We start from the raw sequence: 15,380 nt of genomic DNA, 5'->3' as shown, positions 1-15,380 counted from the left end.
CCCGATAATGATCAAGCTCATGCCATAAATTTTGCAGCAGATGTGCATACTCTGTAACACTTTTGCTCCCTTGTTTGGCCGCCACTGTCTTCACTTTGACCTCATAGACACGAGCAGCGTCATGGGCTTTGGAATAGGTTTGTCGGACAGCATCCCAAATAGGCTTTGCAGAGGGAAGAAACATACAAGTATCACTGATCTCGGGTGTCATTGAACTCCACAACCATGACATAATCATGGAGTCCTCTTCGTCCCAAGCATCAAAATTTGGCTTGCCCAACTTTGGCCCTGTTCCAAGAAGGTGACTAATTTTTCCTTTTCCCTTTAAATAGGTACGCACTAGTTGTGACCACTTCAAGTAGTTCTGGCCATTCAGTCTATATGTTGTCTGAATATTCTGCAAATCACCAGTGTGAGGATGAGAATTTTTTGCTCCTTCATCGGTTTGGACGGGAGCACTTGTTGCAGTCATGTCGGACATTGTTAATGGAGGAAAAATAAGGCCAGCAGGAAAGGAGAATAAAAGAGGGAAGAACTGGCCGGAATAAAGGAGAATAAAGGAACACTTCTGGTTACAGATCAACACTGAAGGGTAGAAGAGAAAAACACGAAAAACTGGCAATGAAGGCCGAAAAAAAATCTCAAGGTTGACAAACCTAGAGCTCTGATACCATGTTTTGGAATGGTAGAATACTGATGTATTTCATTCTATTGCCAATTGACATATTTATACAGTAAGCTGCTGCAATAAATAGAAAGAAGAAAAAAAAAATAGAAAGAAGAGAAAATAGAAAGTAGAAAAATAGAAAGAAAAGAAAATAGAAAGTACAAGAATAGAAAGAAAGAAATAAAAAGAAAACTTTCTAAATCAATCCTTCCACAATCCTAGGAATATATACAATTCTATTTTTACACAACTACCAAATATAGATCTGCACCAGTAACCCCACATTTTCCAACAGTTGTTTAGTATTTAAACTTCCCTCATCGAGAGGATCCTTGGGAGCCTGCAACTCCATGGTATTTGCAGAAGCAAAAGATCTCCAATTGGGTGATCCTTTTCCAGAAAAAAAGCTGTACCCACTGGACTTGACAGTGTGAAAAATACATTTAATCCACAGAGTCTGGGATGCAAGAATTTTGGCTAGAGCATCAGCAACAGCACCTTGGAAAGCCATCCATGCCATTCTTCCTTGTTTTCTACCCTTTGTCATGTATAATTTGTGTTCTGGAAATATAGTAAGGTTTTAGGAACATGTGTGGGCGGGGGAGGCACCACTTAAGGATCAATATCTTTCCCTTTTATCCCTTTCTAGGTACAAAAACTTAACTGCCTCATCTTTAGTTTCTTCCGTTGGCCCAGGTCATCAGCTTAATTGGAATTTGGGTTTCAGACGAGGTCTCAGAGATTCTGAGATGGAGTTGGTGTGGTCATTGGTTCAGGTACTTCAAAAGGTTTTCTTAGAACCGTCAAAAGGGGATTCCCGAATTTGGATCCTTTCTTCTTCTGGCTCTTTCAGTTGTGCCTCCTTTTTCAATGCCCTGGCCCATTCTTCTTTTACTCCTGCCTTTTCCTTTCCTTCTAAAGAAGTGTGGGGAAGACCGGTCCCACCTAGGGTTGGAGCTCTTTGTTGGGAAATAGCTTTGGGAAGAATTAATACTTGTGGTCATCTTCAAAAAAAGTGTCCGTTTTGGTGCTTGTCCCCACACTGGTGTACCCTTTGTAAAGCTGATGGTGAATCTTGCTCTCATTTACTTATATCCTGCCCTTTTATTTCTTCTATTTGGGAGTGGTTTCTCTCTTTATTTGGTTGCAGGTGAACTCCCCCTTCAAGCATTCGTGGCCTCTTCACCTATCCAGTTGGTAGCCAGATTAAAAAGAGGGGAAAAATCTTGTGGAGGTGCACTAAGGCAGCAGTTTATTGGACGATTTGGGAGGAAAGGAACCAAAGGATATTTGATGAAAAATAAAGAAGCAGGGACACAATTATAGAAGTGGTTTCTTTGAGGGTAGCACAATAGGTAAAAACAATGAACCTATTTGAGGATACTTCAATAGAGACCATCATGAATAATTGGCATGAGATAGCAGTCTCGGCTCCTAGTAGAGTCAATGTCCATCCGATGTGGCTCCCTCCGATGGAAGGCTTTAACAAACTCAACTTTGATGGGAGCAGTGAAGGAAATCCAGGGCCATCAGGGGTTGGTGATGTGTTCAGAACAGAGGCAGGTTCGGTTATAGCACTTTTTTCAGGACCAATTGGAGTTGGAGATTCTCTGAGAGCAGAAATTCAGGCCCTTTTGGAAGGGGTAAAAAGGGCTAGGGAGTTGAATATAAATAGGTTGATTATCAAAAGAGATTTGCAAGTGGTAATTGGCTGGATAGAGAAGGCAGACAATGGGTTATGGGCATACATTAATGAAAGAAGGCAGTTCAAGTGGATAACCCAAGGAATGGATGTGCATGTCTGGTGGGTTAAAAGATGTGCTAATTCATTTGCATATGCTTTGGCCAAACAGGGGGTGGGAAGAAGTCAATTGTTTTGGGCTACTATGTAATTTTCCTGTTGGGGGGAGGGGGTTAAGAGGGTTTACCTCCCCCCACCTTTGTATTTTAAACTTTTTCTAATTAATGAAAGTTTTCTGTTACTGATAAAAAAAAGAGTGCTTTAAATTAATTTAAGTAAACAACTAATTTTCCTGGAGAGAGTAATTCTAGGCACGTTAATTCATCAAACTTGTAGCTGATATGAGTGAATCTTACAATTTACGTTAGGAATATTTTATAGAGCCCGATGCTGAGTCCCACAAAACATTCTTGATGTTTGCTGATTTTTCACTATAGTTGGTATGCTGAGCTTTTCTCTTTCCCGATTTTTCACTATCTTTTTGATATGATGAATGCCATTTCGTGCAACTATGAGCCATGATCCATGGAATTCATGTTTTGGAGCTATTTTGTAGGTAAAACGATGTGGGGAGATTTCACGGAAGCTACGCTTTTTTAAAGATCAAATCAGTAAAGCTGGTATGGTATCCCCTATTCATTCTTCACCACAACCAGATGTTGACTTGGAAGAATTAGAGGTTTGTTTCTTAATTATATACCAATAAATTAATATTATATTATTATTTAATTATTACTTTTTTTTTGCACAGATAACTTTATAGCGATGAGTTGTTCTTTCTTCCAATGAGGACTACTTCATTCAGAAACGTAATATGGATTATTAATTGCAATATTTTTTTTTTCCAGATACAACTTTCTGAGCATGAACATGAACTTATTGAAATGAATGCAAATAGCGAGAAACTGCGACAAACTTACAATGAGCTCCTGGAGTTCAAGATGGTTTTGCAAAAGGTACACATTTATTGTTTTTTGAAAGAAATCCTTTTTCTTATCTTTCGATAGAAATCATGTTCTAGTGACATCTTAATGATGGTCATTGTCATATGGTGGGGTAAGCAAGGTTGATAAAAGATAACTGATTAGGGGCTTTAGAGTTGGGGTCCTATTGGCTCCCATTCAACTTGGAGCCTTTATTCTAACTGGGGGAATTACAAGTTTTAGAAACAATACCATATCTTCCAGTACTTGTTATTGATATGAGCTTTTTTTTTTTGACTTGTATATTTTACTGATTGTGACTTGTGAGAAAAGTACAATGATAATGTGCAAGATGTACATTCTCAAAATCAATAAAACAGAGAGATTGAATACAGCTAAGACAGTGATAGTCCTTGCTCATTTGAGAGTTCCCCAATCTTACACAGATCAGTTTTTTGCCCATTGGATATTCTTCTCACATCAGAACCTGTATCTCTACTCCCTCCTTGGCTAGAGAATCTGTTATAGAGTTGGCTGATTGAGGGGTCCATAGGACTTCTGCTTGTACTCTTGTACAGAAGTGTCTTGCTTCCCTAATCTGATATTTGAGATTCCAACATCCATCCATTTCTCCCTTTAGCCAGCTGATAATTGATTTTGAGTCTTCTTCTACAAGCATTCACATGAAACTATATGCACTGGCCAATTTCAGTCCTTGAAATACAGTATGCAATTCAACTTCTATGAAGTTCCAAACTCCAACTGGTACTGAGAAAGCTAATATAGCCTCCTCTATATGGTTCCTGACAAGTGACAGCACCTCCAATACCTAACTCCACGGGGTTCCCAATGCTGCACCCATCAAAATTCATTTTTATTCTGCCTAGTAGGGAAGGGATCCACATCATGGTAGGTAATAGGTCTATTACATATGTAGGATGATGCAGCCGTTATGGACCATCCTCTTAAGGATATCTCATCTGTTTAAAAGTTGAACTCTTATTTTGTTTTCACCCAATGAATAACTAATTTTTGTTAGATTTATTACTGCTTCTTTGAATTAGTGTTTTTCTTGGTAACTTCTCACATTTCATTCCTCCCAAATTGTTCATAGCATAGCTGCTCTTGTGTTTTATGGGTATGAAAATTTCTTGTTTCCTTTTCCTTCAATTCAGTTTGTGGTGTTGTTGTTTTTTTTTTTTTTTTTGATGATTAGCCAAACCATAGAGTTCAAATTAATTAGAAGAAAACATAAAAGAGGGAATCCAATCTTATAGCCTATGCAGGGACTTGCAAGGACTCCAGGACTACAGACAAATAAAATGCATTGGGAAATATCCTGGGAGTACAACTATGCTCTCTCCACTCCTTGGGGTCAGATAAACAAACCTTATACTGTCATCGTGTAGCTATGATGGATGAGTGGCGAGATTAGGAGGGACAAGATTAGAAATGAGATATATGCTACTATGTACATTGTATATTACATTTTTTTGGGTAGGGGATAAAAGATTAGCTCAACTACCCTAATACAAGATTATGGAATTTAAGATTCTTTATCTCCTTTAAAATGCCCGGTGAAATAGAAAGTCCTTTCCCTTCATAAATTCCTTATATAATAATTATATACTTTTATCTGTCTGCATATGGAAAAAATGAAAATGAAAAGTAGGATGGGGACCCTGCACACTGTTATGCTAAAGATGACATGGCTATGCTAAATAATGAGAATAATCTGTCTGTTTCTCTCTCAAATATTATCCTCATCATTCACACAATATCTAAGATAGAAATATGTGCATTTTTCTTCATTCTTATGTGCACTCTTAACAGTTGTCTCTTAAGTGATGAATATTATTACCCTTTATAGTTCTTTTTCACATAGACAACATTCTTATGAATTTACAATAAGTTTGTGTTCTTCTGTATTCTCATGCTTTTTGATTCCAGGCAGGTGGCTTCCTTGTTTCTGGTCAGCACCATACGGTTGCACAGGAGAGGGAATTAGATGAAAACTTATATTCAAGGGATAACTATGCGGATATACCATCATTTCTTGAACAGGTGTTCTTTTTCCTGTTGTTAGATGATATCTCTTTACCTTCATAACATAATATTCAAATTAATAATGATTTAATATTTTTACAAAATTAATAATGAAATTATGTACTAATAGTATAAACTTTAAAACAATTATTAAAAACACAAAAAATAATTATAATAGATTTAATAATATTCATATTATTAATAGTTTTATATTTTTACAAAATTCATCATGAAATTATGTACTAACAATATAAATTATGATTTTCCAGATTATTCAAATTAAATGTTATTCAAATAATATAAATTTAACATTAAAAAATAAAATATTATTTCAATATTTCAATAACTGAATATCTTAAATAACAAAATACTAAAAAAAGATAAATAATTACATAGAAAAATGTTTAATTATTTAAATATTTCAATAACTAAATATCTTAAATTCAAATAATGAGTATTTTAAATATTTTATTTATTATTTAAATATTTAAATAACTAAGTATTTAAAATAACGAATTATTTAACATAACTATATTTTAAATAATTAAAATAACGAAATTATGCAATAAAATAAAAAAATCATAACATAATATTCAAATTAATAATAATCTAATAGTTTTACAAAATTAAAAATGCATTTATGTAACGATAGTATAAGCTTTAAAATATTTATTAAAAACACAAAAAAATAATTACAATAGATTTAATAATATTCATATTATTAATAGTTCTATACTTTTACAAAATTCATCACAAAATTATGTACTAACAATATAATGATTTTTCAAATTATTCAAATTAAATGTTATTGAAATAATAGAAATTTAACATTAAAAAATAAAATATTATTTAAATATTTCAATAACTAAATATCTTAAATTAATATAATGAGTATTTTTAAATATTTTATATACTGTTTAAATAGTTAGATAACAAAATATTTAACATAACTATATTTTAAATAGTTAAAATAACGAAATTATGCAATAAATTTAAAAATTTAAAAATAAAAAAATATAACATAATATTAAAATTAATAATAATTTAAATTTTTATAAATTAATAATGAAATTATTTAACAATAGAATAAATTATAATTTTATAAATTATTAAATTCAATTAATAATTAAAATTATAAAATTTAAATAATGATATTATTTAAATAACTAAATAATATTTTAAATAACCAATTTCACTTATATTCAAAGGATAACTACGCAGATATACCATCATTTCTTGAACAAGTGTTCTTTTTTCCTATTGTTAGATGATATCTCTACCTTCTATGGTTTCATTTACTAAACAACTTCTCTTTTTATAGGAAACACGGCTTGGACCATCGAATGAAGCTGGATTGAGATTTATTAGTGGCATAATTTGCAAATCCAAAGCCCTAAGATTTGAGAGGATGATATTCCGTGCGACAAGGGGCAATATGCTTTTTAATCAAGCACCAACTGAGAAATATGCCACGGATCCTATGTCGGTTGAAATGGTTTGTTTGCTTCAGTTTTTGTAAATTTCCCGAATACCTTTTTTTATATCTAATAATTATAATAGCTTTTCAATCTCATAGAAATACCACGTCTCTGGGCACACCATTTCTTTAGGCTTGCCTTCAACTCAATCAGTGAAGGCCCAACCAAAACATTGAATTAACTCAAGCCAGTTTGAGATTTATAAACAAAAATGCTACTCAGGGATATCCAGAATGTTTGCTCCTAGGGCTCAGTTTCAAATATCCTTTTACATTGCCCTTGCTCTTGTGGGATATTTGGCACTTAATTAAAATCTTTAGTTGGCAGTGGGTAATACCAGGCAACCTCTCCTCCTTTGATGCTTGGTCTCCATTAGAGGGTTTATCTTCTTGAAACTTTCTCCTTTTGCTATGTTAATGCGTTTGGAGGGCAAAAGTGAATCTTTGAAGGAAAAAGGTGTATAGAAGCAATGGTTATGGAAAAAGTTGAGCCCTGGTCACCCAGGTCACAATGGAGCAACCCAACCATTGCACCAAGGCCCAATCTCTTTCTCTCTCTCTCTCTCTTACTTATTGTTTGGGTTGTATACATCCATAACCCTTCATACCATTTAACTGCCAATTGAGATTATATCAATTCCTTTGGTTCTATCCATGCAGGTTGAGAAGATAGTGTTTGTAGTTTTCTTCTCAGGCGAGCAGGCAAAAATAAAAATACTGAAAATTTGTGAAGCATTTGGCGCAAATTGTTATCCTGTTCCTGAAGATATTACCAGACAGAGGCAAGTAACTCAAGAGGTATGCATGCTCAGAAGTTTCCATTACCTGTTCTTGTTATGCTTTATAGAATCAGATTCTGTTCACTAGAGATGTTCTCTGGATGAACTCGTTTGGTTACCATGTAAAGTTTAGTATATGCCACAGTCTGTTTTGGTTTTTGATTGTTAATCTGGATTTTTTTTGCAGGTTTTGTCACGCTTATCTGAACTGGAAGACACTTTGGATGCAGGTGTTCGCCACAGGAATAAAGCCCTCACTTCAATTGCTCTCCATTTAAGGAAGTGGACCATTATGGTAAGTTGTTGCAATCATACATGTGCCCTCCCCTAAAAAAACCCTGAAGAGAAGAAGAAGGGCCAATATCTGCCTATGTATTGAATACCAATGTTTTTAAGACTGATTTGGCAACAGAACCTATTTTCCATCCAGGTGGCAGGTCAGTGGTTCAATCATTTGGGTCAAATGTTATAAATTAAATAATAAAAATATAAAAATAGATAAAGCACATAATTCTTTTGCAGAGAAAAACTTTCTCTAAGCCTGATGAATGGATATGGACTCCCTCTCCTTTTAGATCCTTTTCTTGTGCTTTTTTCATGGCCCTAACCCAACCCTCCTTTAACTCTTTGCAACCTTTTCCTGTCAAGGAGGTATGGTATAAGCCTATCCCTCCCAGGGTTGGAGTTTTTTGTTGGGAAGTTGCCCATGAAAGAATAAATACTTGTGATTGGCTCCAAAGAAAGAGACAAAAGTGGTGCTTATCCCCCCATTGGTGTCTATGAAAAGCCAATGGTTAGACTTGCTATCACTTACTAATTTCTTGTTCCTTTGTTGTTTCTATTTGGGAATTTTTTATTCCGTTATTTGGGTGTAGGTGGACTCCTCTGATTGATGTCTCAAGTCTCTTTGCTCCAACAACATTTGCTTAGCAAGTGGTGATAAATACTGCCTTGCTTAGCAAGTGGTGCTGGAGATTTGCTGCTGAAAGAACATCTTGGTGGAGGAACTTAATTGCCTCTAAGTACGGGGTGTATTGGGGTAACTGGAAATCTGAAGACCCTCTCTCTAGTTGGGGCTGTTCAGTATGGAAAGGTATCCTAAAAAGTCAACCTGTTTTCCTGGAAGGTGTGGAATTCAAAGTGGGCAGAGGTGATAGGGTTAAATTTTGGAGGGACCCCTGGTGTTTGAATAGCCCCTTGGCTGAAGCTTTTCCTCAGCTCTTTCATTGTGCTGCAGAACAAGAAGTTTCAGTGGCTGATTCCTATATTTTATCCAACAGCTCAGTGACCTGGTGTCCATGGTTTAGGAGAGATCTGTTTGATAGGTAGCTAAATGAGGTAATGAATCTGCTGAATCTATTATAGGGCCAAAATATTGATATGCTTAGCGAGGACAAGTGGATATGGAAATGGAGTAAGGATGCGAACTTTTCAGACAAGTCCTTGTCTTCTAAACTTAGTGGGCCTGTTATCTTTCCCTGTAAGCAAATCTGGAATGCAGTTTCTCCCTCTAAATCCAATTTTCTGGTTTAGACTATGGTGCTTAATAAGTGCCTATCAAAAGTCAGCTTGGAAAGGAGGGGTCTGCAGCTCTCAAACCTTGCTTGTGGGCTGTGTGGACTGATGCCAGAATGTACAGATCATCTAAGTATCCACTGCTCAATATCTTCTATAGTATGGGAGCATTTTTTAAAGTCTTCTGTAGTTTGTTGGGTCATGCCGAGATCAGTCAAAGACCTCCTATTTAGCTGGAATCTGGCAGGACTGAAGACAAAAGGAAGACTTGTCTGGAAAAAAATTCCTGCAGCAATTCTTTGGTCTTTGTGGTCAGAAAGAAACAATAGAGTTTTCTCAAACAAGTCAAAAAATCCAGATGAGCTAGTACAGCAGTTGGTCATCAAGCTGATCTCCTGGGTGTCGGTTACTGCTGAGTTCAAGTACCTGAATGTAGCTGAGTTGTTTAGTTCTCAGTCCAGTTGGAGTCTGTAATTTCAGTTGTTTTCTGGGCTTCTTTTGTCTAGGGAACTGTTGTACTTTGTTGTTTCTTTGAAATAAAAGGGTAGGTAGCAATGGGGGGAAATTATGTGGACATGTAAAAGGGTAGCAATAAGCTGGACAATTTGTAAAAAAAGGAACTCAAGGATTTTTTTTTTTTTTTTTGGAAAAGGACCAAGGAAGCCATAATTGAAACTATTATGTTTAGAATGGCCCATTGGTTGAAATCTCTAGAAACCTTCTCACATGTTTCATTGGACGATATACTCTGGAAATGGAAGCAAGTAGTGGATTCAGCCATCAATAGGACTATAATCACACCTTCATGGTCTCCACTGGAAAAGGGATTTGTTAAACTAAACTTTTTTTTTTTTTGATAATTATTTGTTAAACTAAACTTCGATGGGAGTAGTTTGGGAAACCCAGTAATTTCAGGAATGGGAGGAGTGCTCAGGGATGAGGAGAGTAAGAAAATTGCCTCACATTCAGGCCTAGCTGGTGAGGGAGATTCCCTAGGGGCTGCAATCATGGCATTGACGGAAGGGCTGCAAAGGGCAAGTAATTTGAATATTATGAAGCTAATTGTCGAAGGTGACTCCCAAATTGACAGCAGCATGGCAACAAAGTAAGGAGGCAAAAATGTGGAAATACAACAATGAGAAGAATAAGTTCATGTAGAGAAGATGGTCCGAATGGCCCATAGGCTGTTACTTTATGTTATCTTTATGTTCTTCTTTGTAATGGGCCTTATTCTGGGCCCATACTCTTCTATGCTCTTTTTTTGTAATTTCTTGTCCAACCAAGGACCTCTCTTGTAATTACTCAAAGATTAACTTAATAAAAGTGTATTCGAGTGTTAGAGGGAGGTTTAGTTCGAACCTCTCATTCTCTAACCCTCCTTGCCGCAACTCTCTCTCTCTCTCTCATTCTCTAATCTTCTCTTGTTGTTTTTCTGGTTTTCTTGCACAGTCCCATACTTCTAGGGCTGTTTTTCAACTTGGTATCAGAGCAGGCCTGAGCTTGGCGTGGCTCTCATGTGGTTATAGTCCAACCGACTGCATGAGGGTGTTCTAGGGCTGGAAGTTTAGACTCATTTGCCTGACTCTTGGAGGTCATTGGAGGGTGCCCAAGACTCTATTCGCTTGGAGAATAGTTCGGTGACTAGGAAGAATCAGAGAAATAGGTTGTTCGGCCTGATTTGAAGCTCAAATCAGAGATTCATACAACTGTAAGTTGCTTCAGTTATTGCTGGGTTATTATTATTATTTTTTTTTTCTGATTTGGGGAGCTGTTAAAGTACTCGAAACCCCTCTATATCTGCTCTACTGTTCGGCTCTTGCTGGACTGATTGAACTCAGAGATTTCTGGGTTATTTTCTTATTTTGTTGGACTGCCAAGTGGCCGAAACTTGTTTAGACTCAGTGGTACGAGTCTCTACTTCATTTCAGCTACTTCTTGGACCTATACAGAGTGTTCTTGAAGTGATTCCTGCTAGTTAACAGTGGAGTGTTGACTGCTGCATACATAGTGTTTGTAAAAAGGCCTCTTAAGTACTGTGGACTGTATTTTTGCTCTCTTTGGGAAATTATTGTTGGGAACCAAGAATACATAGTGTTTGGAGGTCTGCTGATTGTTTCTTGAAGGCTGAATCAGGCCTTCTTCTTCTTGAAAGTGCTGCCACCGAACTTGGCTCTCATGGCTGTCAGGTCTGAACTGAGTTTGTGAGTGGCTGTGTTTGTTGTTGATTCAACTCAAACTGAGTTCTTCAAAATCAGTACACTAGTGGAGGCTTGCCGAAACCCTAATTGAAGTTTTTACATAATGGACTTCTCAGATACTGAGAGCAAGAGTACTGCTGAATATGGACATACTTTGGGAACCACAACTAATTCTTTGTTGGCTGTAACCACAGTTAAACTGGATGAAACCAACTATTTGGCCTGGTCACAATCCGTAAAATTCATATTTGTAGTAGAGGAAAGTGGGGGTTTATCTCTGGGAGCAAGAAAGCTCCCCTAGAGGATGATCCCTCTTATGAGAAATGGGTGCAAGAGAATTACACCGTGATTGGGTGGCTTGTGAATTCAATGCAACCACAGATTAGTCAACATTATCTCTGGATGAACTCGGCTAAGGAAATCTGGGATAGTGTTGCAGAAACCTACTCCCAAAAACTGAATGTAGCCAGAGCCTATAAACTAAGGAGTGATGTGAAGAATCTAAGACAGGGGGAGAAATCCCTTGCGGCATATTTCTCAACCTTGAAATCTCTGTGGCAAGAAATTGATCTGACAGAGGTTGTGACATGGGATACTCCCAATGATGCAGAAACCTACGGGAAATTAGTTGAAAGGAACAGGGTTTTTGAGTTCCTAACTGGGCTAAACCTTGAATATGACATCACAAAACAAAATATTCTGTCCAAGGAAAGTGTCTCACTATCTCAAGCATATGCTTTAGTCAGCAGTGAAGAAAGCAAAAGACAGGTACAGGTTCAAGGAGTTGGTACTAATGCATTTGCAAATATGGGGGTTAAACCCAAAGGAGTTATAGGGGCTCCCAGTGGCACTGGAAAGAAGGAGGTTGTCTGTGAATATTGCAAGAAGCCGAAGCACACCAAGGACAAGTGCTGGAAATTACATCCCGAACTTGTTCCTGTTCGATTCCAGAAGAAAAATGATAGTAGGAAGATAGGGAGTGCAAATGCAGCCACGGGTACAGATGCTGAAATTGAGTCTGCCTGTGCACAGTTGGCAGCCATGAAAGTTGAGTATGAAAAGTTATGAAAGATGATCAGCCATCTTGAAGGAGTGACTTCATCATCCAACCCTTCAGGAAATTCAGCCACCACTGCATTTGCTCACTCAGGTATAAGAGCTTCTGCTAACCATGCAACCACCTCAGGTAATCCTAAGACCCCTTGGATCATAGACTCAGGTGCTTCTGATCACATAACCAATCTTTCCACTTTGTTTGTTTCATATGATTTGCTTCCTGGTCGTGACAAAATCACATTAGCCGATGGCTCTCTTGCCTCTATTTCTGGCAAGGGAACTGTCAAGGCTACGAACTCCTTACTCCTATCCTCCATCCTTCATGTACCTAGATTAAATACCAATTTGTTATCTGTAAATAGCTTAACCAAGTTATTGAATTGTTGTGTAACATTTTTTCCTTCTCACTGTGTTTTTCAGGATCTGGAGTCTCGGAAGGTGATTGGGAGTGGCCATGAAGCAAATGGAATATACTTGCTTGACACTCCTGGACAATGCCTTGATCATCCTAAAAATGCTGCCTTTGGATCTACCTTGTCAGAGTCTGTCAGTCGAATCATGTTGAGTCATTATTGTTTGAGTCATTTGCCTTTTTCTGCTTTAAGTCATCTATTTCCTGAACTGTTTAAGGGAGTCAGTGTATCCAGTCTTAATTGTGAGTCTTGTCAGTTATCAAAGCATTGTAGAAACAATTACCCTTTGAGCAATAAAAGATCCTCTTTTCCTTTTAATATTGTGCACTCTGATGTGTGGGGGCCTTACCACTTATCTTCTATGGGGGGCTACAGATATTTCATCCTGTTTATTGATGATTTTTCTAGATCCACTTGGATATACCTAATGAAATCTCGTGAAGAAGTTCCAAGACTTGTGAGGCAATTTCATGAATTTGTTTTAACTCAGTTTGATACTAGAATCAAGATTTTCAGATCTAACCATGCAAAAGAGTATTTTGAGAAGAGTTTATCCTTGTATCTCTCTGATATGGGAGTTATTAATCAAAGTTTCTGTGTTAGAACCCCTGAACAGAATGGAGTTGCTGAAAGAAAAAATAGGCATATTGTTGAAGTTGCAATGAGCCTTTTGTTTGCCTCACATGTTTCCACAAGATTTTGGGGTGATGCTGTTCTCACTACTACCTATCTCATAAACCGTATGCCATCCAGGGTTCTAGGGTTTAAATCCCCCTTCAGTCTTCTTCAACCAGACAAGGATCTCTTCCCGATTCCTCTCCGTGTGTTTGGCTGCACTTGTTATGTTCACATTCCAAGTGCCTAGAGACATAAGTTTGAACCAAAAGCCCACAAATGCATCTTCCCTGGTTATTCCCCCACACAAAATGGTTACTGTTGTTTTGATCCAAAGACTGGCACTCGATATGTCTTAATGGATGTTATCTTTGATGAACTTTCTCCTTTTTATGGGTCTTCTCAGGAAGGACATTTTCAACAGGGGGAGAGCTTGTCACAAGTGTTTGCTCTTCCTCTCCCTGTCCCAGTTGAGTCTCTTGGTGAGCCTGTGTCCTCACCAAACGAATCAAGGGAGGACCAGTCACTTCATTCTTCTTGCCCTAGTGCCCCTATCTCTTTACCTCCTCGTCCTACCCACAATCCCAAGGTGTATCAAAGGCAAAGGTCCAGGAATGAGCAGGTTGTTTCCCTTACAGCAGATGAGCCTCATACACTTCCAATCACAGATGAGATAATAGGTGTTGTTTTAACGTCTTTGGAACCATCTTTCATAGATCTTGATGTTCCTATTGCTGTTAGGAAAGGAAAACGGAAGTGCACTGCACACTGCATTTCCAAACACCTTTCTTATGACCTACTTTCTCCTTCATACTTTGCCTCTCTCTCTTCAGTTGCTTCTAATCCTATTCCTAGATCTGTGTCAGAAGCTCTTGAGATTCCAGAATGGAGAGATGCCATGAAATCTGAAATGGATGCCTTACACAAAAATGATACTTGGGAAGTGGTGGATTTGCCTAAAGGGAAGGATCCAGTTGGTTGCAAGTGAGTCTTTACCATTAAATACCGGGCTGATGGGACTATTGAGAGGTATAAGGCTAGACTGGTTGCCAAAGGCTACACACAGACGTATGGGATTGATTACCTGGAGACCTTTGCTCCTGTTACTAAGATGACATCTGTGAGGGTTTTCTTATCTCTGGCAGCTCACTTTGATTGGCTCCTTTATCAGTTGGATGTAAAGAATGCGTTTCTGAATGGTGACTTACATGAGGAGGTCTATATGTCTCTCCCTCAAGGAATGTATGGAAGTGATATGCAAGGAAAGGTATGCAAATTGAAAAAATCTCTTTATGGCCTCAAACAGTCTCCTAGAGCATGGTTTGAGAAATTTAGAACATCACTTGTTAAATTTGGCTACACTCAGACACAGTCAGATCATACTTTTTTTGTGAAGAGAAGTGAATCTCTGGCAATATATCTCATTGTGTATGTTGATGACATTGTTGTGACTGGTAATGATGCCTCAGGAATTCGTGCTCTTAAGTCTTTCCTTCGTACATAATTTGAGATTAAGGATCTGGGGGAGTTGAGATACTTCCTTGGCATAAAAGTTGCTAGATCCAAGGATGAGATTCTTATCTCCCAAAGGAAGTATGTCCTTGACTTGCTCTCTGAAACTGGGAAGATGGGTGCTAGACCAGCTGCAACTCCTATTGATATGAGTCACAAACTTTCTGCTTCAGACGGGACATTGTTGGGAGACAAAGGGGGTTTTCAGAGACTTCTTGGGAAGCTCCTGTACCTGTGCATGACTCGACCAGATATTGCATATGCTGTTAGTTGTATTAGCCAGTACATGCATGCCGCTCGAGATACTCATATGGCAGCTGCAGAACGAGTTCTGTGTTATTTGAAAGGCTCTCCAGGAAAAGGGATTCTGTTTACCAAGCATGGACATCTGGAAATATTGATGACAGAAGATCTACTTCAGGGTATTGCAGTCTGGTG

General features: G+C 37.6%; 1 protein-coding gene across 3 annotated transcripts in view; it reads left to right on the top strand.

Moving 5' to 3' along the window:
* LOC104588665 (V-type proton ATPase subunit a1-like) overlaps positions 1-15,380 on the top strand; it is a 90,476-nt gene that overhangs the window by 20,278 nt on the left and 54,818 nt on the right. For all 3 annotated transcript variants that reach the window (XM_088897477.1, XM_010246689.3, XM_088897478.1), the window contains exons 3-8: positions 2,965-3,087; positions 3,257-3,364; positions 5,282-5,395; positions 6,699-6,872; positions 7,515-7,652; positions 7,821-7,928. In XM_088897477.1, coding sequence (XP_088753603.1) covers positions 2,965-3,087; positions 3,257-3,364; positions 5,282-5,395; positions 6,699-6,872; positions 7,515-7,652; positions 7,821-7,928 — 765 coding nt within the window. The remainder of the gene's footprint in view (positions 1-2,964; positions 3,088-3,256; positions 3,365-5,281; positions 5,396-6,698; positions 6,873-7,514; positions 7,653-7,820; positions 7,929-15,380) is intronic.

This window comes from Nelumbo nucifera, chromosome 2 (genome assembly GCF_055504915.1).
Source record: "Nelumbo nucifera cultivar China Antique chromosome 2, China Antique-T2T, whole genome shotgun sequence".
In the NCBI taxonomy this organism is placed as follows: Eukaryota; Viridiplantae; Streptophyta; class Magnoliopsida; order Proteales; family Nelumbonaceae; genus Nelumbo; species Nelumbo nucifera.
The sequence above is the reverse complement of the archived record's forward strand: the minus strand, read 5'-3'. Positions and strand labels throughout refer to the sequence as shown.